This window comes from Embiotoca jacksoni, unplaced genomic scaffold (genome assembly GCF_022577435.1).
Source record: "Embiotoca jacksoni isolate LCO1_2020_lvr unplaced genomic scaffold, fEmbJac1.0.p SCAF_19, whole genome shotgun sequence".
NCBI classification, from domain to species: Eukaryota; Metazoa; Chordata; class Actinopteri; family Embiotocidae; genus Embiotoca; species Embiotoca jacksoni.
The window spans coordinates 8,979,075-9,005,041 of record NW_027185329.1 but is presented as its reverse complement, the minus strand read 5'-3'; the positions used below and the strand labels follow the sequence as shown (position 1 = coordinate 9,005,041).

General features: G+C 42.1%; 1 protein-coding gene across 7 annotated transcripts in view; it reads right to left on the bottom strand.

Annotated features, from left to right (window-relative positions):
* Positions 1 to 25,967, bottom strand: part of ptprsa (protein tyrosine phosphatase receptor type Sa) — a 228,639-nt gene that overhangs the window by 118,091 nt on the left and 84,581 nt on the right. For all 7 annotated transcript variants that reach the window (XM_069153384.1, XM_069153386.1, XM_069153385.1 and 4 more), the window contains exon 3: positions 9,192 to 9,414. In XM_069153384.1, coding sequence (XP_069009485.1) covers positions 9,192 to 9,288 — 97 coding nt within the window. In that variant the 5' untranslated portion in view covers positions 9,289 to 9,414. The remainder of the gene's footprint in view (positions 1 to 9,191; positions 9,415 to 25,967) is intronic.

The following is a 25,967-nucleotide window of genomic DNA, read 5'->3' as shown; positions in this document are numbered from 1 at the left end:
CAACCGATTGCCTTCAAAATATTAAATAAAAGCATAAAGGTGGTTCCTTGTACATCTGATCTTTTGAAACCAAACCACTTCGACACGACTGAAATCGCTTCCCTTTATGGAACCAACTCCACAGAGGAACCGCCGTAAGCCACATTTGCTGTTGCTGTGCATGCGTTACACATCCCTCCTGCCATTATGCTGCTTAAATATGACGTAATTACGCCGACAAGTCAGAACATTGCCATAATATTAAAAGTTTTACCGATATGACATGGCACGCCCCTACTTTGTACCATCCAGGGAGCAGACATTTATAACAAAGTACACGGATCATGTACAGTGCGAGCAGTAAAAGTCCCTCTTGTCTGAAGCAACATTCAATAAAAATGAGGAAATTCTGATAATATTAATTCAGTTTTAGAAAGATTCTTCTGAAAATGGAGAAAAACTTTGTGATAAAATGATAAAAATTCTGTGCGCATACGAGGCACAAAGTAGCACAATTATATTACATAAGGACCAAAAAAAAAGTCTCAGTATCAGCTCTGCTCTAACTCTCTCACGCTTGCCCACAAATATACCATGTCTATTTTTCTCCTTTATTAAAACTATTTTAATAGCAGGTTTATGATGTCCGATCAACAAAGATGTCGGGGTTGATTCATTGAAATGGACTACCAACATTAATTTATTGCAATTTCCTTTGTCAATTTAGATAGCAAACAAGTGTGTTTAAGACACTATAGAAATAAAATGAATGGTGGGGAAAACTCTCTCTGTGTGTGTGTGTGTGTGTGTGTGTGTGTGTGTGTGTGTGTGTGTGTGTGTGTGTGTGTGTGTGTGTGTGTGTGTGTGTGTGTGTGTGTGTGCTGAATTCTATGCCATACATTCCTGTCTGTGTGAATGGGTTTGTTTTTTATGCACATGACATTAACCCCCCCCCTTCTCCCCCGCCACTGGCTGTGGGCCCGCGAATGCCTATTACAGTGCAATAACTACAGGTATGCAGTGTGTGATTGTCTGAACTCTGATGAGCATAATTAACCTATTTTATTGTTTTCAATGTTCCTCAGCTGTGTGACTCTGGGTTGCTGCTGCCAGTTACTGCTGACTTTAAGCCTTTCTTTTTTTTTTTCATTTCTACCTTGACACAACATCAGTAATTGCAGGGTATTAGGTTGAATGGTGTCTGGATTTCAAGTGTTTAAAATGTCTCAATAATGAGTGATGGCACAGACCTTCCCATATTATCAACAGATAAGTTTGTCTGCAGTGTCTCCTGCCTCGACTGGGTCTGGCACTGTAGAAAAAAATGTGACATCACTCTCAAATAATACGGATTGCAGTGTAAAAGCTGGTAGAACCTGCCAGCCTTCCTGTCCATCGGTGCTACATTTAGCACTAAAGCCAGCAGGCTTCTTTGGCTCCAGTGGGTAAAAGTAGCATTGAGTTCATTGTCACGACTTCAAAATATTTAGAAGGTTCTCTATTTATGTATGAGGGTTTTAATTCCCACTTGTGCCACCTTTTCCAAATATGTATACACCTCTCTTGCTGTAAGGAACATTGTATAAAGGTCTCCACCAAATGTTGTGCGTTCTGTTACCAGAGATGACATTGAAAGGACATTGCACCCGCAGTGGCCATTTGTCCCTTCCACCAAAGTCTCCCTCTATTCCCTAAGCTTCCCTCAGACAGACTGAGGTACAGCGCTGCCCAGATAAGCACACAAGACCAGTCTTTATCTTCCTGGCAGGGGGACATGGCCCGAGCTAAAATAACCAGCAATGGGGGCCCGGCTATCTTCACAAGGCCCCGAGAATAGAACAGATCCACGCGAACAAGACCGAGTAGAGGGAGGAGGGAAAACTCACACTGTGCACACAGACGCTTGTTTCCCTAATACGGCAACCACCTGCTACTGGACGCTACCTCTGCTGGACGTGATAACACAGAATACACCATCGCTGTGATTATAAAGTGGCAGAGAGTGGGAGGTGGGAATGTGAATGAGACGGGTCCATTTACAGTACTTTACTGTTGTCGTTTGGTGGGGTGGGGAGGGGGACTGGCTTTATGACTAATACCGCAATTGATGGAGAAAAGCTTCTCGGGTCATAAATAGGAGCCATTATCCGCTGAATTAGCAAAGTGGGAGACAAAATGATGCACAGCCATTCAGTGATTTGCAGAGAAAGGCGGAGAATTGGTAAAGGGCACTTGTCATCCATCTTGCTACAAATAGGGATCTTTCACAGCACATAGTATATTTACCGGCAATGTCTGAAAAGAACATTTGGTTCTATTAGAGGTATTACAACATGGAAAACTAATTTCACTTTCTCCTGGCAATCACATGTCAGGCCGGGAAAAGGGGGTAATCAGGGTAAGGATGCAGATGAGAATGACATCAATTAATTTAAATTTGCCTTTTTTTTTCCCCTGGTGTGCTCGTAGTAACAAGTTAAAAGCGAATGACTTGTTCCGCATATTTTCATCCCACTCACTGCCACTTTATCTCAACAGACACTCTGCTGCTAGTAAGTACTGGCAGGTATAATCTAAAGTCTATTTTGGTATGTTTACAAAGTGGATGAGAGCAATATCATCGACCGTGTGTTACTAATTTAAAGAAGTTGATTTAGTGACGCTAAACTGAGATTAAACTTAATTTTCGTATTACCCAAACAGCAGACACATGACACACACGGTCACTGCTTGGGGGAAAGAAAAAAAAAAAAAAATGAATAGAGCGCAGACATTTAGCATCCTAACTTCTTTGCGTCACCTCTTAATTTCATGCAACTTTGGTCAGCTTCTACTGATACTTATTTGTGGAGCACTGAAGTGTAGAGATTCATGAGTTTGCAGTGTCGACCTAACAGCAATCCGAAGACTCAGCAGGTCGCCAAGCTGCTAGAGCCGCCTGTCCATCAGTCCTGCGCCGGTCTATAAACCCCAGCCTTTACCAGAGCATACACACAGATGTAGGTACGTGGACGGAGGAACAGAAGAACAGACAGACAGAACAGATAGACAGATAGATAGATTAAGCCAAATGTGCATTCAAGTGAATGCATGAATCGACACACAGTCACAAGCACATGCACATGCACACCCTCCAGGCCTAAACAACCAAGCCCCATCAATCAGGACCAATTCTTACAGGCTGCCTGGGCAAGCGCCATCACTATGGAAACCAAGCCTTTACTCCAAACTCGTCTTGCTTTGTCTTGTCTGGAGATTTTCATACACAATCACTGCCAACAAAGACCAAGACAAAAACTTGAATCAGGCGAGAAAGGGAGAAAGGGAAAAGGAGAAAGGAGATAGAAGTTGGATTAGTCTGTTGTTGATCTCTGAAGGGAAAATTGTTCGCGAGTAAATCAACGTAAGCCACTTTGAAAGACGAAGGGGTGAACATTTTGATCTTTATTTATATTTTTTTTTTTTTACTACAGTCTAAAATCAGCTGCTGCTGTATTAGACCGGGCATGTTTGGGTCAGCTCCCATTCCTATGTAACGCTTACCTTGACTGTGCCATCTTAAGGGTTAATGAAACAGTTGCTTTTCCAATTAAAACATGAGGAAGAAAGGCTAATTGGGATTTGCTCTTGGGGCAGCCGGGGTGCCAAGAGAGTTTTTGCTGCCTGGATTGTGCAGCCATTTCCCACAGCAAAAAATTGTCCATCTTGTAACCTCAAACGTCGTTTTAAAATCTTATTCTCCTTTCAACAAATTAACAAGGCAGGTGGAGAATAGTTTGAATATAATTTAACGCTATTGGAGAAATTTCCTGTAACAAATGACACTATCTTGGTATAATTGGAAACACTTACTTACTCAAAGGCATTGTTACATATTTTAAGACAATTCGAAGAGCAAGAAATTAAATTATGGCTCTTCATTGGAAATGCTTGACACTTCTTTTTAATAAAACAATGATATTAAAGTCTGTATGAGATGACTAAAAATGTTACGTTTACATGCAAATCCTTTGCAGTTGCATCATACAGTGAGCTATCTATGTTGACTGCACTCCAAACAAACTCGCAGGGCACAGGCTTAGCAGTCCACGGGGGAGTTGTGGCAGGATGTGGGAACCCAGTATAAAATAAGTTCTAGAGTGTTCATACCCAGAGGTGGAAAACTCTGCCCAACCACACTGCTGTCACAGCAAAGCTGCATTTCTAAAAAGAGTGGCATACTGGTAATATGCACAAATTGGTCCCACTGAAACCATTGTTGGAGGCTAAAGAAAAAAGCAAAAGACACTGAGTATCCTTCAGCCCATTGGAAATAAATAGGCCCGATTCCTCAGAGAGAAGACGGAAATTAAGCTTGAGTGTGTGCCTGATTTTAAAATGGCCACCGAGCGCACAGCGAGGAGGTGAAACGAGAACAATTTTGTGTCATTTAGAGACTGACTTCAAGCACTTGACACTTGTTGGCTCATTAAATGAAGAGGACACCTGAAATTGCCAAAAGTGTTATAGGTCTGATCAATACAAACGACAAGAGAATAAAGAAAGTGGAGACAAACGAGGCGTCATTTTGCTCCACTGAAAACAAAACATGAGACACCAAAAAAATTAATATTGTATCTTCCTCTATATTTAAATCCAAGTAAAGTTCTATCCAAGAAAAAAGCCTCCACCTTCGCAGTCTCAAAAAGAAGGTTTTAAAATTTATTGGACCAACATGGCATCAAGGAATATCTGTATTTTTTGGGGGGGATTCAAAACCCTTTGAAGATCTAAACTTTCTCATCAAAGCGGTGGATTTATTAGAATTTTAAAATCCACCTAACTGATGTGTTGAAGTTATTTCTCCTGGAAGAAAAAAAAACAGGGAGGGATAGCACCTTTCACACACTTCAATCTCTTGCATTGTTCTGTCAAATTGAGTTCATAGAACATCGCTCAAACTACTGGAGCATGTTACTGAAAAGAGGCTAAGAAAGAGAGATGATGGCATGAAGGAAAAGATAGAAGCATTATCACAGGGGCTGTAATTTTGGAGGACAGCTCTTTGATCCACTGTGATGACCAAAACAGTGCATTTCGAGGTACACTTCAATACAATCATTTATGATAAAGGCCTTTTTCTGATACTACTGCCCTGATATTTTACATTACAATTTTTATTTGTTCTCGTATATATCCTGCCTCCATTACATATCTTTATCACGAGTGTTTGATAAAAAAAAAAAAAAATGTAATATCAGAATCTTTTATCCTCCTAATATTGGCATCAACATTGGCCCCAAAATATCCACAATCGGTCGAGCTCAAATGTTTTTCTAAAATATACTTATTACAAAGAAAAATTGTTTCTTGCACCACTAAATGAAACTGTTTCCCTCTGCCATTTCTAAGTGTACAGCTCAGAAAATTCAACCTTCAGTCTGCACCAACAGGCTACATGAGGCAGAGATTCATGCCCGTAACTCAATTAAAAATGTACTTGTTTTCTTCTCATTTGGGAGAGAGAAAAAAAAGGAGCATAAAGTAAAACATGCGGCCCAGCATGCAACAGCAGGGAACACATTAAATTGAATTTAACAGAATTAACTTGACAGTGTTGGTTAAAAACATAATTTGTCTGGAAAAAATAAAGAGTGAGTAAAGCAGAAGGAAAGACAAAGAGCTATAGAGAAGGACAAAGATGTAGGGAACAAGAACACCGAAAATAACGGCTGCACTAAGGAGCTTCATTTTTGCCAATTGGCAGTTTCAAAGGAATATAAATAATTTAATACTCTCTCCACATCATTGTGAGTTTGGGCCAACTACTATTAGGAGTGCTTTGCCAACAATGCTACTGTTGAGAACTCTAAACGGCTAAAAGAAAGGAGGAGGAAGAAGTGATGAGGAAGGAACCAGAAATAATGACGACAAACAAACCGGGATACCTGTCCAAAAAGTCTAAACACAAATAAATATTGCAAGGCAGCACCACTTAACTCAAGACAAGACAAGAAAACGCCACATGTTGAAAAATGAATGAACAAGTTCCGTCTCTTTCCCTCGAGTGAAGAAAATATTAAATGTAGGCATCATAAAAGTAAACAGGCAGATAAAGGACAGCACCTCTTCTTCATATACAAAATAGTGCTTCTTGTTGTACCTCTCAGCTCTCAGCAGAACAGACCATGTGTCGTTTAAAACCAGATGACAAAACTTAAGGATTTATTAATAAGAATTATTAATAGTGGCACAGCCTTTAGAGCACAAGTTTGTTCAAAGTGGGACTCCACAATAAAAGCAAGATACGAGTTGTGTGCAATCACTACTGAAGCAGAAGTTCACATCAGCTGCAGCCTTCATGAGGAGCAAAGAGGAGAGCGGGGGGGACAAGGTGATAAAATGTGAATACCCCACAGGTCATGCATCCAAAATAAATGATAGTACAAGATTGTATTCACACTTCTAATAACTTCAGTAATTTCAGTATTCACAGAAAGGTTTTTTAAGCAGCCGCTTTAAAGAAACACAAATAGTTAAATTAGAAAATTCAATTGTTCTTTTAAACCAGTACTGTCAAATATTCTTATTTATATATTTTACATCTACAACTTTCAGACATGCTCGGTCTAAGTTGGATCCATTGTTTCCTTTAATCAGGACTAAAAGGCACTCTGTGTTGCAGTTTTACAGAAAATCTATAAATAGTTCAATAGTTGATGAATCATGTATTATTATTATATTGTCATTGGTGTACTGGTTGTATTATCAGTGAGCGATTGAGACAATTATTTTGTCGGATTAAATATTTATGTTCATATTTATCTTTATGTTTGTGGTGACTGGGTGTCAGAACTTACATGTTGTTATTTAATGACACTTGAAAGAGATGTTTGAGCTAAAAGAGGCACAAACAAACAATACAAAAATTGCATATATCAAATGTAAGCAAATTTACTCTTGTTTTATCTCATAATATAAATGAATGTCACTGCCAGCTAGTTTTATAGCCGTGCTTCAACACACGCTTTAGTCCTATAACTCGATCAATGTGCTATAGACACCTACAACAACGCTCAGGTGACACTCCACACATTAGTATAATTCCGCCTTTGTGCGCACACACACGTGTGTGTGCATGTACCTTATCACGAACGTATGCAAACGTGCAGACAAATATAGACGTACACACAAGCAGGGCATTATTATGGTTGGGGTGGCAGGATTTATTGAGCCATATTTCTTTCTCTTTTGATTAAAAATGTCTCCTTCTCGCTGTGATTTATGAGTGTAAATAAAAGGAATGGAGAGCAGAGAGAGACAGAGAGAGAGCGGGAGGGGGGGCGGGAGGGAGGGAGGAAGGGGTGCTAGAGGAAGAGATGACATCATGCTTTCAGATGGGCTTTTCTGCAAAACGGTGGCATCCTTTCAGTCCACAAAGTGGTAGTGAAAATAATTGGACAACCGTGTGTGTGTGTGTGTGTGTGTGTGTGTGTGTGTGTGTGTGTGTGTGTGTGTGTGTGTGTGTGTGTGTGTGTGTTTGTGTAAGTGTCCACGCATGGGAGGGTAGGGGGGGAGGGTGAAAGATAATCAGAGCGAGTTAAAAGGAAGGCAGTCTGTGCGCGTGTGCATATATTTCCAGACATAATGGTGAGGTATTGCTGTGTGACCCCCGAAAGAGATGAGAAGGAAGAGCAGAGCGAGCGGGACAGTGTGTGCGAGTGTGTGCCAAAAAGAAGGGAGGGGATTGGGGGGAGGAGGGAAAGGGGGTGGGGGGAGTTGTGGGGGGGAAACAAAGTGTGAACATGAGAAAGAGACAATAACGCAGAGTGAGACAGCCCGACAAAAACAGCAATCATATCTACAGACAGAGTAGACAAAGACTGGCAGATACTGACAGATGGGGAGAGAGCGCTACTGATGTAAGAGCGAGGGAGAGAGAGAGAGAGAGAGAGAGAGAGAGAGAGAGAGAGAGAGAGGGGAAGCTAATCTCCATCAAAGATGAAGCAGACTGCACTGAATGTTATTTAAACCAGGGTGAGCAAACAGAGGCTGTGCGGGAGAGAAACTGAGTCCTCACACACAAGTGAGCAGAAGACGAGGACATTCTAATAGGCAGCGCGATTAGAGGATGAGGTTTTACACATTTATTTTACTTTCCCTCTGCACAAGTGTGTGGCCTTCGTGTCAGTCAGACAGAGAAGGCAAAAAAAAAAAGGGAGAGAACAAAGACATCTGTTTGACATCTGTCTGAGAGCGATTTCACAGATTCTTTTTTTCTTTTTTCTTTTTTTTGTTGCCAGCTGAGCTGGAAGGATCTCCAATTATGCTACCAGACACTCAAACCACCATGCAATTAAAGGTAGACAGCTCTGTTGCAACATGAAAAAAAAAAAAAATCAAGTGGTCCCTATATTACCATGAACCACAGAGAATAAACTCGCTGAATGTCAAAGCTGAGATGAAGGAGGAGATAGAGCGAGCGAGGTGAAAGATGTAGGTCCGATCAAATTGAGACGATGCCGTTTCCACGGACACGTGCAATACATCAGCTACGTTACCGAGGTAAACATGCATCATTTGCGTGTTGTGTACAGTGAGGGATGTACAGTCGGCTAACACGTGTTCACCCATACAGCCACTGCCTTGTCAATGGCACACACAAAGACGAACACACATTTCCCTTTGAATACATACATAAGTCTGATACGTACTCACACACACATGCAGGATTTACAAACAATGAAACCCACGGGGGAGCCTCCCCACCTCGCCACCACTCTTGTTGTATTTCTCTGCAGAGCCTCCTCCTTGTTTTGTCTCCTTATTGCTGCTCTAAGCCCATCTTAAGGGGGAAATGGTGCAGAACAAATCCTAAACAGGAGTTGACAGGGCGGGATAAGAGACTACTGACGATCCCCTGTAACTAACATGGGAAGTTATGGAGGGCAATATATGAAGACAGACATCGTGTCTAAATGGTAAATATTTTGAGAGTTCACTGTCTTAAAAATGAATTAACATAACAACAATTATAAATATCCATAGGAAACGCAGGCTTTTATAAGCACTCTAAAAACAAACCAAAGGAGAGAGCAGCAAAAAGCGGTTGAAGCATCTCCACAGCTATCTGCCACATTTCTGCAACATGAATATGAATGATGAACCTCTCAGTGGCATTGCATAGGACAGTTATCAGTGGTAGCGTAGTCGTTGAACGTGCAGATACTTACATAAGGCGTGGGAGCCGGTGAGCAGCAGTGATAGCAGCAGGGTTGTCACAGGCAGCAGGAGTGGCAAGGAGAGGCGAGGGGCACCACTGGTGGCCATCTTGGCTCCGGTAGGGAAAGGGGGGCAGGGAGGGGCAGGGTGGGACTGATCTTTGACCTGGCCGGAGAGCCGAGGCCCAGACTGCGCACGGAAGTTCGGGGTCTTCACGCAGGATGGCTTGGCACTCTGCAAAAACAACAGAAACAGAACAATAAATTATAATTGTTTTGATTTTTTTTTTTTATATAATTCATGCAAAGACCGTAGTTATCTGCATTCATATATTAAGTCAGATGTTTGTTACAAAATACTCTACGCGTATGACTGAAACAACATAAATAGACAAACGATTACTTATAGCATTGGCATGCTGAGACAGTGAAGAAACATCATAATTTCATTTGTTGCAAGAGTTCTAGATGGGAGAAGAAACATGAAATGGTGCTAAACTATACGTTTGATTTCTGAGCATTTGACAGGACACACTCAGGAAGAAGCACTTTCACTTGCGAGGTGGTGGTTTCGCTCACATCAACAGGACACATGACTTTTGATAAACACACAGACTGTGACACTCTGCAGCACTTTTCACAACCTCCCATTGCTGCTGACACATAAATGGAGGCAAAGGTAATCAGACGTCAGCGACGGTACTGGAAGCAAAAGTGTCACATCGCCCCAAACCTGTAACCTTCCCGTCTCACAACCAGCATCTCCTCACATCCCTTAATTAGCAGGGCGGTCACTGTTTTCTTTCTTCTTTTTTTCTTCTTTTTTTTCTGTCCCTAATCGCCTGATCTTGTCCTTATTTGCTTATCTTATTGCCTTGTAATTACACAGGCACCCAATGAAATTCCAGGCGTCGTCTCTTTGTTTTAGTCAAATTGCCATTAATCCCCCAAGCTACACAGCGGGACCAGGGATGACACCAACCCCCCCCCCCCCCCACACACACACACACACACACACACACACACACACACACACACACCCGCTCTAGCTGTCTCATTGATATGGCTGGCGCAGAACAGAGCCACCACCAAGCGGTTATACATACTCTTTAATTAAAAAGAAATGAATAAAGAGACAAAGAGAGAAGGGGGAGTGATTCACGACATGAATCTAATGAGTATGTTCTTTTATTTTAATGTGCAATGATGTTTACTCTGACACACTTTCACTTGCACAGAAATGCGGGAGCAGGTACGCGTTGAAGAGATGCTTCGTTGTCACGCTCAAGGACACCTGAACAGAAAAGCGTTGTCTGTCTTAGCAATCAAGCTGCGAGCATGAAAACTCAAAAACCGTCTTTTCTCAGAGGACTCAGATCAAAAGAGAAAAGGGTCAAGCCCCCGTGTCAGCCAGGACCTGCCCTGCTTTAGTGTCCTTGTGCAAGACAATGAACTCCTCCAAGCTCCAGGGATGCCGCTGCTCAGCTGAGCCTACATGAGGGGTGAAGACGATTCTCGAGAAGGGAGATTAATTACCTGCCCTCTAGGTGGGTACCACCGGGTACAATAGTACAAACTGTGCAGACAGTGTGCAGTTTATCGGTATTTAAAAAAAAAATTCTCAGTAACCTGGAGGTTAAAGATGATATTCTGTCAAAGCAGGTTTACTGCTTTGATCCTTGAAAAAGTCACTTTCAAACTGTTCCTGAACACGTCATAAAATCCTCAACTACTACACACTGCAAGTTGGCTGAGACAAGAGTGTAGTGGCTGAAACATGAACGCAATGTACTTCACAAATAGCAACACATCTATAGATCATTTATATCTATAATATATTAGTTTAGAAAATAGCTCGCTCACATAATTATATGTAAAGTACATTTTTATTACATTATGTTTTCAGTTATTTCAGCCATCAACTCAGGGCAACATTGACTTGATCTTGATTTACAACAATTTAAATCACTTGAGTTCAATGGGGAAAAAAATGAATAAATAAAAACATAATTTAAACAAAATAAAATAACCTTAACTAAAACTTTTTGATTGTCAGAAGGGTTAACAAGGTTAGTGTTTGGCTGAGGTTTTACAGGGCTGGGTTTTTGACTGTGGCCTTGTGAGAGCCAAAAAAACACAGCTTAATTGCAGTGTAACCAAGCACCTCAGACAGCAGGCGTATAAAAGTGCCCCACCCCCCACAACTACTGGACCAGGCTCTTCAACTGGCATAAAAAAACACAGCAGACACACGCAGCTGCAGGCACACTGAAAATAAAACCACTAACACATAAAGAAAAAGCCACAAATGACACAAAATCCATTCACTCCCAAGTACACTTTTTTATGTTTTCTTCAAATAATTTCAATAGAGAAATTCAACAACACGTGACACAGGCGCACTTCCAACAACTCAAAGGGAGAGATCAACAATAGATCTTTTGTGGCAACACCATGCCAAAGAAAGGGTGGGTGTTTTTCAGAAGCTCGGCTCATCTTTCAACACAACACTATACACGCACACGACCAGCATGTGTTTCCTTGTTTGATTTTTTTTTCTTTTCTTTTCTTTTCTTTCCTTTTTTTTTTTTTTTCTCTCGGCCTGCAGGACAGGTGATGTCATTGGTGAGAACGGAGGGAAAGTCAGAAACATGAATAGAGAGACTGGAGTATCAAATTGTCTGGGGGACTTATGAACGATGCCCCTATTGTTCTGACTGTAAACATTGGTGTAGGTATCTGGCGTGCCCGTGGGGAATGTACTCTCTTGCTCTGCTCACAAGACACCTAGGTTATGATTTATGGCCCTACCCTTAGGGCATGGCTTTCTATCTCCACCTCTGGTTGCTATATAAACTTCACAATACAATTACAAGAGCTATTGTTGTTGAACAGCCGCACTAAACGTCACCCGAGACCATGTGTGGGCCCTAGTTTAACCGCACACACTGCCTGCTTTTCTGAAATGTACATCGAAGGTAGAAATTTGACATAGAAAGATAAATAGACGGCAACACGTGCTTTAGGGATATGGGAAGCTAAAACTTCTCCAAACTTAATTATCACCTGATCATTATTGGATATACTTTAGTCTGACTGTCAGGTTCGTCATTGACGTGTGGAACTCCACTGCAGATTGGCTGACAGCGAGACGCAGGGTAAATGGGTCCAATGGGGTTAGAAGGCGCTCTTTGTAGACCCGTGTCATGCGTGCGTCTGCTGTCTGAAAATGGTATCAAGCAGTCCTTTGCTCTAAAGAAAGATGAGAAATGGAAAGCACAGCATGTTTCTCCAGCTATTAGCACCTCCGTGTGAATACTTGTCAACTCTTGCTAAAAGCATTCATCACTTTCCCTCCAGTCGCGGGGCAGAGGTAGGATAGAGTATTTAGCATTCTGGGCGATGCCAGCTCAGAGGCCAATCGATTGATAAACCTTCAGCTGCTTCCACATTACAGGTTGTGATGGAGAGGAAACCGCTAATGATCAGGTTTTACAGGTTTCATTGCAACTTGGACGACTGTAACTACTTGCAATTCAGATATTTAGCAACGGTTTGTAATGGTGAAGCTGATGAGGGAAGGGAAAGCACTGCATACCGCTGCACTGCAGTTTACAACACGCATGCTAACCCAGCAAAACAACGTTCAATGCCTCGTTGCATCATGTAACAAGTGAAAGGCAGAAATACATCTTCTAATTGTTACTTCCACATTATGGACGTTAGTTTAAGTTTGCATTGAGCTACGACTCTTATAAGCTTCCATGTGTCAAGTACAGTTGCTCAAAGGTTAATGTAAGTAAGTTAAGCATATTTCTACTAGATGCTGACCTACTAAACCAGGTTCAAAAGGTGAGAGAATTAAAGGGCAAAACTCAAATATGACAATATTTTATTATAAATATTGTTATTCCTGCAACAATATTATTGGGATGACTGCTGCTGCTTTTACAAAGAAATTAAACCTAGAACTGTCTGGTAATTTTAGAAAGTGACATCACTTTGCTGTAATGCAGCCTTTAAAACCATGAAAATACAACAATTATACCATATCACGATATTAAGATATGCCTAAATTCATCGATATAATATCTTATCTCATATCAAGATATGATAATATATCAATATATCACCCAGCCCTAATGAATAATGGATTTAAATGCTTTAAGTGTAACTCCACTTGGATGCCTATGCTGTTTTGCACTTGACAATATGCAAATCATAAACATTTATTTGACAATAATATAATAATATCACAATAGCGTGTTAAACTTGGTACTTAAAACACCTTTAATAAAAGAAATGAAATGGAGCTGCTCATTATTTGATTAAAATGAAAAACCTTCCAAAATCTATTCATTAAACTCTAAACTATTCTCACTGAGGGGCTATGAATATATTTTGAATCTAGAACTTTTATCTCCCGTGTAAACTGCCCATCACTCCAGATATTAACCCGGTGCCAGGTTTCAGTAATTACAGCCAAAATGGCAGCACAATTTCCACTGAGCGGTGGCAGTCACTGGCTATCAGGGACTCTCACTTTGACGTGGTCAAGCTTTAAATTCAGCTCGTTTCTCAATGCAATATTGATACTAACGTATTTGATTACTGAGATTGAGAAAGGCACTGAAAGGAAGGGGAGATGGGAATTTGCGCCATAAACATGAAATGAGAGCGGGACCAGTCAAACCTCAAAAAGAAGGATTGAATCCTTCAAAGTGAAAGAAGGTACAGGTATGTATACACAAATTTCTCATCAAGAGACCAGAAAACCCGCAACTTCAAGGCACCAAGCTGTTTTAATCCACTCATGCACACATGTAGTGTTACAGTTACTGTCATAAACACACACTTGCAGACACTATGAAGATGTGAGGCTGTATTTACAGTGAGAAAAACTACTTATCACCTGAGGGACCACATTAATAATCCCTTTTATGAAATGAACAGTAAGCTCACTTCACACACATGGATAAAACGATCACAGTTTGGTTGGGCTGGAAAATCAAAACTGAGAGTTTGATGTCTAGACTTTCAAAAAGAATAATATTTTCAGTGTTTATCCAGTCCAAAAAAGCATACTTTGGGGCTTTGTGAAGGACTGAGTTATTCATGAATTGTCTGGTTTCTAGAGTGTCTAACAACAACATGTAATTTCTTTTGGGCTCCAGGACACTAACAATCTGTGCTTACAGTGACTCCCAGTTGCAGGGACATTTTTGGTATTGTACATGGATGGACACTGGTTCTTCTACTTTATGAAGAACTTAATGGAAGTTGATGCAAACTGATATAGAAAAGTCAGCAAACTGCAACACATCGTAATAATGAATACAAAAGAAACAACATTGCAGTGTGTAGTCTTTGCAAAATGTTGCCATCAGAACAGCACAACAAAAGGCTGTCTGCCTTTTTTAGAATCACTGAACCTCCGAGTACTTTAGCAGCTAATGTGAATGCTACATCCAGCCAAGGACAGCTATTATTTTTCTATACAGTACATGTGAAAGGACCCGAGGCCTTTTTCTTAATTTTCTTCAACTGAGAGGAATTACTGACATAACATCAGCATTCTTGTACAATACCTCCCAACTACATCAAAGGCCTGACCAGGGCTATTTCAATTATTCTGAAACAATGCTTATCTGAAGGCCACTGTGACAGTTTAACCTCCTACAAAACAAAGATTTCAAACCGTCTGAACTTCCACTTCCAGCAGAAAAATGTAATTTTCTCAGGCAATATTTTCTGCTTTCGAAAATGTTCAGTTTGACATATAATCAATACAAATTATATGAAATCCCATTTTGTCATTGACTTTTGATTTGAAAGAAAAAACAATGGTGCTGCTGCAGTTGCTGCTTGTTACAAAAAAAAATAACTGGACTCAATTATGCCATTTTCTGTTCGAGGATGATGGAAAACTACTAATTTTCAAGCCAATACTACCTCTTTCATGATCCTCTCTACACTCTGCTGTTTATGTGCAGCCTTCAGCTGCTGTCTCTCGCTCTGCAGTCTTTCACCTTAGATGAAGTTTTTATGCGTCAGCCGCGGGCTACAAGCTTTTACCTCAACCAGTTTACTGCCTTTCATTGATTCATACCTTACAGAGAACCAACAGCACAAAGATGAGAGATGCAGGTCCATCCGCTTTATTACAGTGCGTATGCTATGACCGGGGAATGTGCATGCGTGTTCATTAGCACGTATGTTTAAGTGTGTATTTATGGCGTTTGCATATTTATTTGAGCATAAACAGTGTGTATGCAGGCGATTTTTAAGACCCTCTTTTATTTGTGCTGTTATTGTACACGCACATTTGTGTAATCATGCGTGACAACTTAATTTATTTGTTTGTGTCTGTCTGTATCTGTGAGTAATTGAGTCTGTCTTTATGAGGACCAGAGGTATACCAGACACGCACATGCTTCAACCCCAGCTAAACAAAAAAAAACAAGTCTCGAGCAACCATCTGTTATTAACATGCTGAAAACCTCACAGTATTGATTCCACGTATCATTGGTAAGCACAGACGCCAACCAAACACACACACGCTCACCTCCCTCCACATTTTTCGCTTCTTGCGTCAGAATATTATACATCTTAAGGCAAAATCTACTGCGGGATGCATGAGTGAAGGAAAGGTGTGTTAGTCTTCTAAACATATCCCCCTGATCAGAGTAGACATCCTCCCGATCCTCTATCTCTGTTTTATTTTTCTCCCTTCTCCCTCATTTCCTCTCTCTCTCTCTCTCTCTCTCTCTCTCCACTCCCTCCCTCCCTCCCTCCCCTGAACTCATGCATACTAAACTATGCTTGCATTGCAGATGTTTGGTGGGGAATCACATGAATTTGCATGGATCTGCAGGACTATTATGTAAATGCCCCAGTGTGTATCTACCTCCTAGCTTCAATCTTTTGTTGCCATCCGCTACGTTCGGAGAGATCAGTGTCGACGGGATTCAAAATAAGGTGCACCTGTCATTAAACCCTTGTGGGGAAGCCTCAGTGGTAGGAAAAGCACCTACATAAGGACAATTTAGATAGAGTAGAAAGTAGAAACTGGTTTGTTACGTTAACATTTTAAGCATTTTGCTTCAACTTGCAGTGAATGTAACAGTTGGAAAAAAAAAATTGCTCCCATCATTATCATGCAACAGGTAGTAAGTTCATGTGAAGGGACAACACTCATGCAGAGACATGGCAACTCCAGGGTCTCCAGAGCGTCTCAGAACAACACAATCAAATACTGCAACCCTGAATCCAACCTCCACTGACATTTTGACATTTGAAATTTCAGACAAAACTGTTCTGCATATCATAATATGTTTTCTATTTTAGTCCTATTTTTTGCCAGAAGAGAAGGATGTTTGCATAGGTAGGGTAGAACTCATTAAGGGAATGCAGAACGCCCTGCCCCGGCAACCTGTCCTTGGAGTAGCTTTCCCCATGAGCCTTTGCCCTTAACTGTTCCCAACCTCCCATGCCCAGAAACAGTGCTTGACACCTCAAGACACCTTGTGCCGGCCATCTGCTATCCCACTGGGAGCCCAGTAACCTTTCTTTGGGATTTTAAGAACCTTTTGAGCTCCGGTCCAAAGGAGATTTAGCTGCAAAGCAGGGCTGAAGATACCCTCAAGGATTTTTGCAAAACTAGGCAATTGTGAAATGATGGCCTGACACCACAGAACAGTAATGGTCATTAACAAAGTTACACAACTACGGGAGACTCAATTGCTCTTTTGAATGCTTAGAATCATCAGTGTAGGCAGCCTTTACAGCATTTCAGTAAAAAATTCGAATGTTTTGATTGTCGATTTCCAAAAGGAACTAGAGGTTTACAAAAAGATTTGAGGCCAAATTACCACAAGCCCACTGAATCTTCTACCTTTTGTCTTTCTCCCGGTGTTGCCCTGACTTCGATCGGCAGGAAATGGGTTTTCTCTGAACATTATGAGGCAGTACTGTCCTTCCAATAAACACCCAGGGCTGTGAGGCTTTTAGCTGAAATCCACCTCTGTTGAGGTTGAGTGCACAGCAGCAAACAGCGGGGCTGTGCAGCAGGCACGAATGGATAGGCAGCTGGGAGGCTTGGGCAGCAAGCTGACCGGCTAAATACGGACTTTATTGCACAGCCATTTCATTTGCCACTGAGGGGTGACGCACTATCTGTCACCAGTGTAACCTCGCTGTACTGTGGCGCTACAAGTTGGCGGACGAAATGCGCGCACACACACACACACACACCACACACACATTTGTTTTCTGCCTCCCCTGGTGTTTCGCCTTGGCTGCCAACGATGATAAAGACCAAAAGGTTACAGGTGGCACTGTCTGTGATAGCCATCACCTTGGGTAGGAAGAATCCGGGGAAGGGAGGGAACCACTAAATGTTATATACTGTATGAAGGAGGCATTTAATTATAAGACACAGCACAGGTCACAGTTGGAAGTTGAAGAGAGGAGGCAAGGTGTGTGTGTGTGGGGGCGGGGGGGGGGGGGGCGGGGGGGTTGAGACTGTTCAGGACATAAAGGGGCAGTTGTTCAAGAGAGACAGTGGTGGTTAGGAGGACTGGATCAAGGAGGGGTGACATCAGTTTTTGGCCGGCTGCCGATAGAGTCAGACAAGCATCACACCGACTGGCCAGCGCCTTGAATGCCCTTTAAAAATTGCCACAAGAGGGGGAGAGAAGTTTTTGAAGGGCGGCTGGGACAGCTGGAGAAGCACGCTTCATATTCATTCTGGAAATGGGATGCGGATAAGGGGAGGGGGGGGGGATGAGATTATTCTAAGTGATGGAGTAGGAGGCAGAGGAAGGAAAGACTGGCAGACCAGGGTGTTTCGAAAACGTCTCCAAAACTCCTCGCTATAATTGGCAGGGCTCACGGTGTAACATTTGCTGTGTGGTTTGAGAAGTTTCTTTTCCAAAATGAGATATATATCATTTGAAAAACTGTGACACCTACACAACAAAAATGATTGCTGGCATGTTTACAAAATTCACAACCGAGTGAAATTGGGAAATGTGTTTGGCCCTTTGTTTAATAAAAAGTTCAAATTTAAAAGACAGTGTTCTTTTTTTAACTTTTTTGTATGTTTCTAAAAGAAAAGCACCACAAGAGCTCGGTATAATACATACAAGTACTTGTTTAAATACACATTGCACTACAGAGTCACCAAGTCAGATGATTGGAGAAGAATATTCTGTCACAAAACCATCAAGGCCATGTGACAGTTCAGATTGTTTCTTTATCTGCTTAATATGGAGAAGGTCGAAAGACAATGTTGATTGACAGAAATCACAGGTAACAGTCAAAACAAATATTTTGCTTTCTCACTTCCACAAATATAAGGACATACTGTGTTGTGTGTTTGGGCCTCTTTATGCACCTGCCTCTTTTTCATTTATTTTTAAAAACATAGACGGGGATCTCTGCCAGCAGCATCCATCTACAATAAATTTGGGTCCGTCATGTCTCCTTCCAAATTCAGGTTTCAAAATGCAATTCTCACCTGCTTTGATAGTGATTATTCAAATACAAATAATATGAGGCGGCATCTTTTGCGCTTACGAGGCTGCTTCTTCGGGGTTCATATCCAGAGTTTTTTTTGTTTTTTTTTATCCTGGCAGCTTTTTTTAATCAACCTTGTATGTTTTTGAGAGCGGGAAAGAGAAAGAGAGGCATACAAACTGGCACACTTATGCAAAGACACACTGATGCGAAATAATACACAGGGGCAAACTCTCCTGGCTGTCTTGATAAAAAAAAAAAAAAAAGAAAAAAAAAAAGGACGTCTCTTCATCAAGTGCGGTCATCTTTTTCAGGCTCCGTTTTTCAGGGCATTAATTGAAAATGGAGTTAATCCTGGTAATTTGCTTCTGAAACTGGGCCAAAACCCATCAGCAGGCTAAATAGTATTTAGTAACCTCAGTTCAGTAGCCAGAATTAAGATTAAACTTTTTCCATGGGTGATTAGGGAAAGGTGCATTTTAATTTGCACTTCTTAGTGCTATTATCCGATTATTGACTGAAAGGAGTGAACATGAAAATTGTTGCTCTCCACCAGAAATTCACTTTTTCACCACCATCAAATGAACACATGCTGCTGGAGACACACAGAAGACACAAACCTTTAATATTTCACCTTGTATGTCTCCGCACTAATGTCCCAAATGACTTTAAATTGCTGCATTTGCTTGATTAAAGTGAGTCTGAACCTGATTATATGGTTCAACGTGCAAGACAGAAGATAAACATGCTACCATAGCAATTACGTCACCAAGTAAAGCAGTGTGCGTGGATCCTGCTTGGGCTGGAGGTGAGAGGGAGTGTCTGTACCCCTGTCAATCACCACAGCATTGTAAAGAGCAGAGACAGATGGCGAGGTTGACCCACACTCTGTCTCTCTGCCTGTCAGTACACGCATGACAGTCCCGCCACCAGCAGGACCACTGCAGCCTGGGAAAAACAACTGTTTTTTACAGCCACTTTGAAAAAGAGTTGCGGAACAGACAGCAGCAAATGGGACTTGGAACTTTCCTGCTAAAAAAACCCAGTTCTATTTTTCACTGTGCTACGAAACACCAAAGATAATATGAAAGAAAAAAGAAAAAAAGAAACACCGACAGAACTAGTAAACAAGTACTCAAACACACCCTTTCAAACCTTTAGAATAGAGAAATTGTGAAAGCTGCTTTGCATTCAAACAACAAAAGACGGATTTTAATCCAATCTGGCTTTTGATATAATTAAGTGAACATTTTTAATTATAATAAATTATTATTTCGTTTCATGTTGATGACAAATCTTTACCATACAAAAAAAAATACTAACTCAAGGACAGTGACCTCAACACAGTAACTTGCGATGGGTGGAAATTTCAAACTCGAATACTTATCAAATACAAAATTAATTGTGAACAAAATTAATCGAAGCTCGGTATTGTTAAAAAAAAAACAACATTCAACACCTACCGATACCAATTCTTTGACTTCAATAATGATTTTTCAGTACCAATTTAATAAAATCTATTTCAACAAAAAGAAAATTACATTACACATTACGGAAAAAAATCTTTAGTTTCCATGCAGTTTAGGCCAGATTGTTTTCTATAGCTACAATTTACAGATGTCCCCTAAAACTCTTCACATGCAGATTATCACCATCAGCTGCAACTCTTCGATATAAACACAACTCAAGGCAGGTAAGCTGCCAAAAATGACTTTCAAATAAACTAAAACGAAGAACTACACATTCAGATCATTTCAGCATCGATAATACTGGAAGTCCAGAATGGAAAAATGTCCATGTGAAAATCCCCCTAGTGTTTGTAGATAACCATCTGACAGCCCCAGTGTGAAAAAGTCCTCTGTCCTTTGGCCCAACACTGAGGCTCGAGCCGCGTCATGTGACCTGCATTCAGCCGTTGGCTAGTAGATGCTGTATGAGCGGGAGGGAGGGGGGAGTGGGGTTCAGTGGGAGGTAATAATGTGGCATGATCCAAATTAATGTACTCCTCCATAATAACTTATTGAAACACGGAGCTAGTGCTGTGGATGGGCCTTGTTTACTCCCACCCGCTGGAATAAAGAGTTTGACTGTGAGGCGGACAGAAGGTTATTGTGGACGACAGGCATGCACGTGGGCAAAAGCCAGAAGAAAGGCAGAGACGATAGCACAATGGGGCTTCCAAGAAATGGGGCTCGCACACGCACGGATAAAGTACATGAGTCGCGAGGTCCATGCAGTGGCCACATGTTTCCTCTCAGACTCACGAGTGTGCGCACATGCACACACTCGCTGCAGTGTCTACAAAGTCGGCGATCACTCCCCTGAGCACCCGTCCACCCTCTGACCTTTTCACTCCGACAAATGACCCTCTACCACCACCACCATCCTTTTTAAACACCCCGTCTCCCCCCACCCTCACAGACACAGACACAGACACACACACACCCCTACTCCATCAATTCTGGTGCCATTGACTTGAGAATGAATTTCAGAGGGCCCAGCGAGGGATCGGAGTTGAGGAGGGTGGGCGGGGTGTTGAGGTGAGGTCAAAGGTCAGACAGCTGGTAAACCTCTTTTTTTTTTTTACACCACACATGCCTCCACAGCAGGGCACCGTGAGCGAGCCAGCCATCCCTGCTTGATTCAACTCTTATACGCTTGTATACGCTCAACTTTTTGCATACCTTATATATGCGTGTGTGTGTATGAGTCAGACCCATGCTATGACATGCATATAAAATACCATATTTTTAGGAGACTTCAAAACATAAAAGTAATTTATTTGGCAGTATTCAAAACAGCAACACCCCAGTAGCAATGGGGTGGGTGCAGGTTGCCGGGTTTGTTTGTTTTCCTGCCTGCAGTACCCACGCTGATTTTAAGTGGTGGTAGAGTGGGTGGGGGGGCTTTTAAGTCCTGCAACTAATGCATAAACAAGACCCCTTTCTCTCTGTCGGGCTGTCTTTTATTTTCTCTGTGTTTGTCATTTTAGCGCCTTGCACACCCATGCTGTGTATTGTTGTGCCGTGAGCCAGAGAGGAAAAGATTGAGGGGAAAAGAGAGTGAGGGAGAGAGCTTGACTCTTCTGCTGTAACTTCAAAGGATCGTGATACGCTTCCCTGTATATACATATCTACACATGCAAACATGCACATATGTACACACATGTAGAAGGACTGTGGCGGGAGAGCTCGACAAAAGAGGAAACCTTGTATACATACAGAATTAAAATATAAAGGAGAAATCACACAAGTAACAGTGGAGACACACTCGTACTCCTTCAAACACACACACACACACACACAGAGAGAGAGAGAGAGAGAGAGAGAGAGAGAGAGAGAGAGAGAGCGAGAGAGTCCTGGGGAAACCACATCCAGTGCAGATGAGCCTGATTGAAAGAAGACAAAGCCATGGGAGGGTGGTGTGAGGAGGTGGGATTCAGTGATGGGGTTGGTTTATTGGAGACACATGGATGTGTCATATTGGCCCCAGATGAGACTGTGGTGGCAGCACCAGTCCCAGTGACCTGGAGAACAATGTACATTCAGACAGAGAGTGTGGGAGAGACTCAGACAGGAGAGTCCTGGGTGAGCTCAGACTGCAGTGTCAGTGCTTCATGCAGCAGTTTGGGCACTAAGTATTTAGCTCAAGAGCATTTTGGCAGTGATGGTGGGTACTGTAATTCCTGTTGCCGTTAAAGCTCACAGCTCAGGCAGACCTTCCTGTCTCAGGATTAAACCAGAAACCTTTCAGTTTCACTGATTTACATGACACCGGCTGGAGAAAACCAACAGAATCTTGGCCCACGACTGGGATGGAAGAAACCCCTAAACTACACCAGCAATGTTTTCTACTCTCTAATCCAGTTAAGGATTACAGTCATTTCACATCCATAACCAAGCTCAGTCCTAGCCTCGGTCTCAGACTCAACAGATTTTCTATTGTTTTGGACTTGTCTGACAGCATTTGGTCTTAGATTTCTCTAAGTTTTGGCCACTGGTGTCTCAAACTGAACTCATTCTTCTTTTGGCCCAGCCTGCATTCTCATTTTGTGATCTCCACTGAGGAGCTACCAGGAGGTAAACACAAAAGTATGAAGAGGCCAAGTCACAGACTGTTCCCAAGCGAAGACAAAAGAAAAAAAAAAGGTTTCCGCCATTGTTTTGACATGTATGAGTGCATCCAGTGGCCATGGTCCTCCTCTATGACTGTACAAAGGTAATACTTTTCTGATTAGCAGCATTACTGCTAACTCCTGACATGCTTCTACTTTGTCATCCTGAGAACAGGCATGTGCAGGCTCACTTGAATTTTCAGAAAACTCTAATGAATTTGTTTGCAATTCGATTTTCTGTACATTATCAATTTTAAAATTACAGTCCGCAAACTGCTACAGAAATTAACATTGCTCAGTTTCTGAATGGGTTCAATCCTAGTCCAGCACCAAATGGCCAAGAATAAGATAGTTACCAGAAGATAAAGGGAACAAAGACAGTTTATCAGGTGAATTTGGCTGTTGTCTGTGTAACATGCTATCCTCCGTGCTGTTTACTAAGGAAAGCATAGTTATGTTTGGCATTTTATTGATAAGTGAGACTTCAACTTTTCTCCCTGTGTGTCTACAGCCTTCCATAACAAGCTTGTGATGAAATGCCATGTGGGTAAATGAGTTTAAACTTGTTTAACAAACTCTCCGCTCCTTCAACCAGGTCTGGAACTCAGTGAAATCACTTCATGCCGAGTCGTGTGAAAGAAGGAAAGAAAACATGCGCCCTCTCAGGCATCTGCACTACGCCATGGAGGCTTTGCAGCTAAGTGACAACATGCCTCTGAGGCTCAAATGAAAACATCAGGGAGGCAGAAGTAGAAACATAATGGGGAAACATTATGGAGTTTGAACTACACAGCTACCATGCCAATTAATCTTTTCAACGGAGTGAAAGAGTGAACAAAAATAGAGAAAGAGCATAAAAATATGACATCCGAGCCAGGCTGCTGTACCACCAAGCTGCTCATCTTCTTGGCGCCAGGCAAGAGTGCTGGCTTCCGTTCAACCAGGAGGCCCTTTTTTTTTTTTTTCTTTTTTTCTCCTCTCGCTTTTTTACATTTCTTTTTGTTTTGGTTATTTACCATAAGAGTTGTGTACAAGTCGTTCGCTTGCTCGCTTCGCATATTTGGATCACCCTCACTCGCCTTTCTTTATTGGATTGAAAGAGACGGCTGGTTCTTCCAAAGCCTCCAGGCCTTGAAATGCATGCAGGCTGGAATCCAAAGCCCCTAATCACAGCTAAGGGAATAGGCTGACTGGAGAGTCACGATTTGTAGCAAGGGAGGAATGGAAGGAGAGGGGAGGGAGAAGAGGTGGGAAAAGACGAGAGGGACAGAAGGAGAGGGGAGGAAATGGCTATCAATATGTTTTTAGGCACTTGGCTAGACAGAGAGCAAGCCAATAAGCCATTACTAGCAGTGACACTATAGCTCTTAGTTATACATAAATAGTGCTTGATTGAAGGCCCTGTCTGATGGAATGTGTCATGGAGTGTGTTTGTCTACATGAGTGCATGTGTGTTACTGCCCATGTGTTCGTGTGTGTGACGTTACATCTGTGTTTGTCGACAGAAACATGCTCCAGGTAATGTGTCAATGTATTTGTGCGTGCAGTATATGTGTGTGTGTGTGTATGTGTGTGTGTGTGTGTGTGTGTGTGTGCGTGCGTGCGTGCGTGCGTGTGTGTGTGTCTGTGTGTCTGTGTGTGTTTATGGTGTGCCACTCCTGTACACCTCAAGCTGTTCAGCTGTCGTCAAGCTCGCTCAGCAAGAAGCATGCCGCTCCATCTGGTCGACCCGTCCCTCCTCTGTCGTCTCTACCGACTCAGTGTGTATGAGTGTGTGTCGTCTGTGTGTGTGTGTGTGTGTGTGTGTGTGTGTGTGTGTGTGTGTGTGTGTGCGTGCGTGCGTGCGTGTGTGCGTGCGTGCGTGCGTGCGTGTGCGTGTGCGCGCGTGCACGTGTGCGCATGCGTAAGTATGCATTAGCATGGCTTTTACTATCAAGTACCCTAATTGTGAATGCCAACACCTGCACAAATGTGCTCTGCACACACACACACACAAAACACAGCTTAACAGGTACTATAAAGTTAATCAGTATTCTATTGCCCTTTCATCCCTCATTTCAGCCGTGTGTTTGCTGGCGCGATAGCAGGAGAGCCTCTGAGGTAAATTACAGACAATGGTACAAAATGAGAGGATGGAGAGTCAACAGGACCAACCCACCCAAGGCCCACGGCACGCTCGTATATGTTTAGGACTGTGGCTCATACCCAGCTAAAAAAAAACACAATTCATCTGCAACAGAATTGGTTGATAATATTTCAATATTTCAACATTAAAATTAAATGATGAAGTAATACATACATGTGCGTGTTCTGAAAGCTCTTTACAAATAAACTTGCCTCATCAGAAATACAATGTTACATTAAAGAAGAAAATAAGGGTGAGAGAGGGAAGAGCGATGTCGAGTGGGAGACAGACAAGCAAGGGTAGAAACACCAAAAATAGTGAGGATCCAGGATTGTTATCATTATGAGGATGTTTCCCATTGTATTGCACTATTATCACTTTCTCTAGAGGCTGCCGAAATGACAAAACACATCAAAATTGATGTCTGTAATGCTAGTTTAATTTACCTGAAGCCCTATTTATAACTCCATTAATGACGGCATGTGATAAGATCTTCCTTATTTTAGAAAAACTGAAAAATGGCTATATATTAGTTTGTGAATGCTCTGTGCCCCAGATATTAAATGTAGGTGAGAGCTGAGTGTGTGGCAAGTATGTGTGTATTCGCCACTAACAAGGTCCCATGAGGCCGCCTCAGTCACCTGGGCATTGCAGCATAGCTCATAGCCAGGTCAACTCATGAATGAACCCAGAGTAACAACAGCAATATCTAGCATTTTCCACCAGAGTGACAATGTTTGTGTGTGTGTGCCTGTGTGTGCCTGTGTGTGCCTGTGTGTGTGTGTGTGTGTGTGTGTGTGTGTGTGTGTGGCTGGCTACATCAGAGCTGTAGTGCAGCTGGCTGCCATCTCCCTGCACCATGGAAATGTGAACCAGCTGCCCCTTCTTCCCTCATCATCTGCAGCAGATAACACAGGAGCTATTGTGCCCCCCAACACAAACACACACACACACACACACACACACACACACACACACACACGCAAACAAAGTACAACTTTCTGTCTCTCCTCTATTTCATTACCTCATC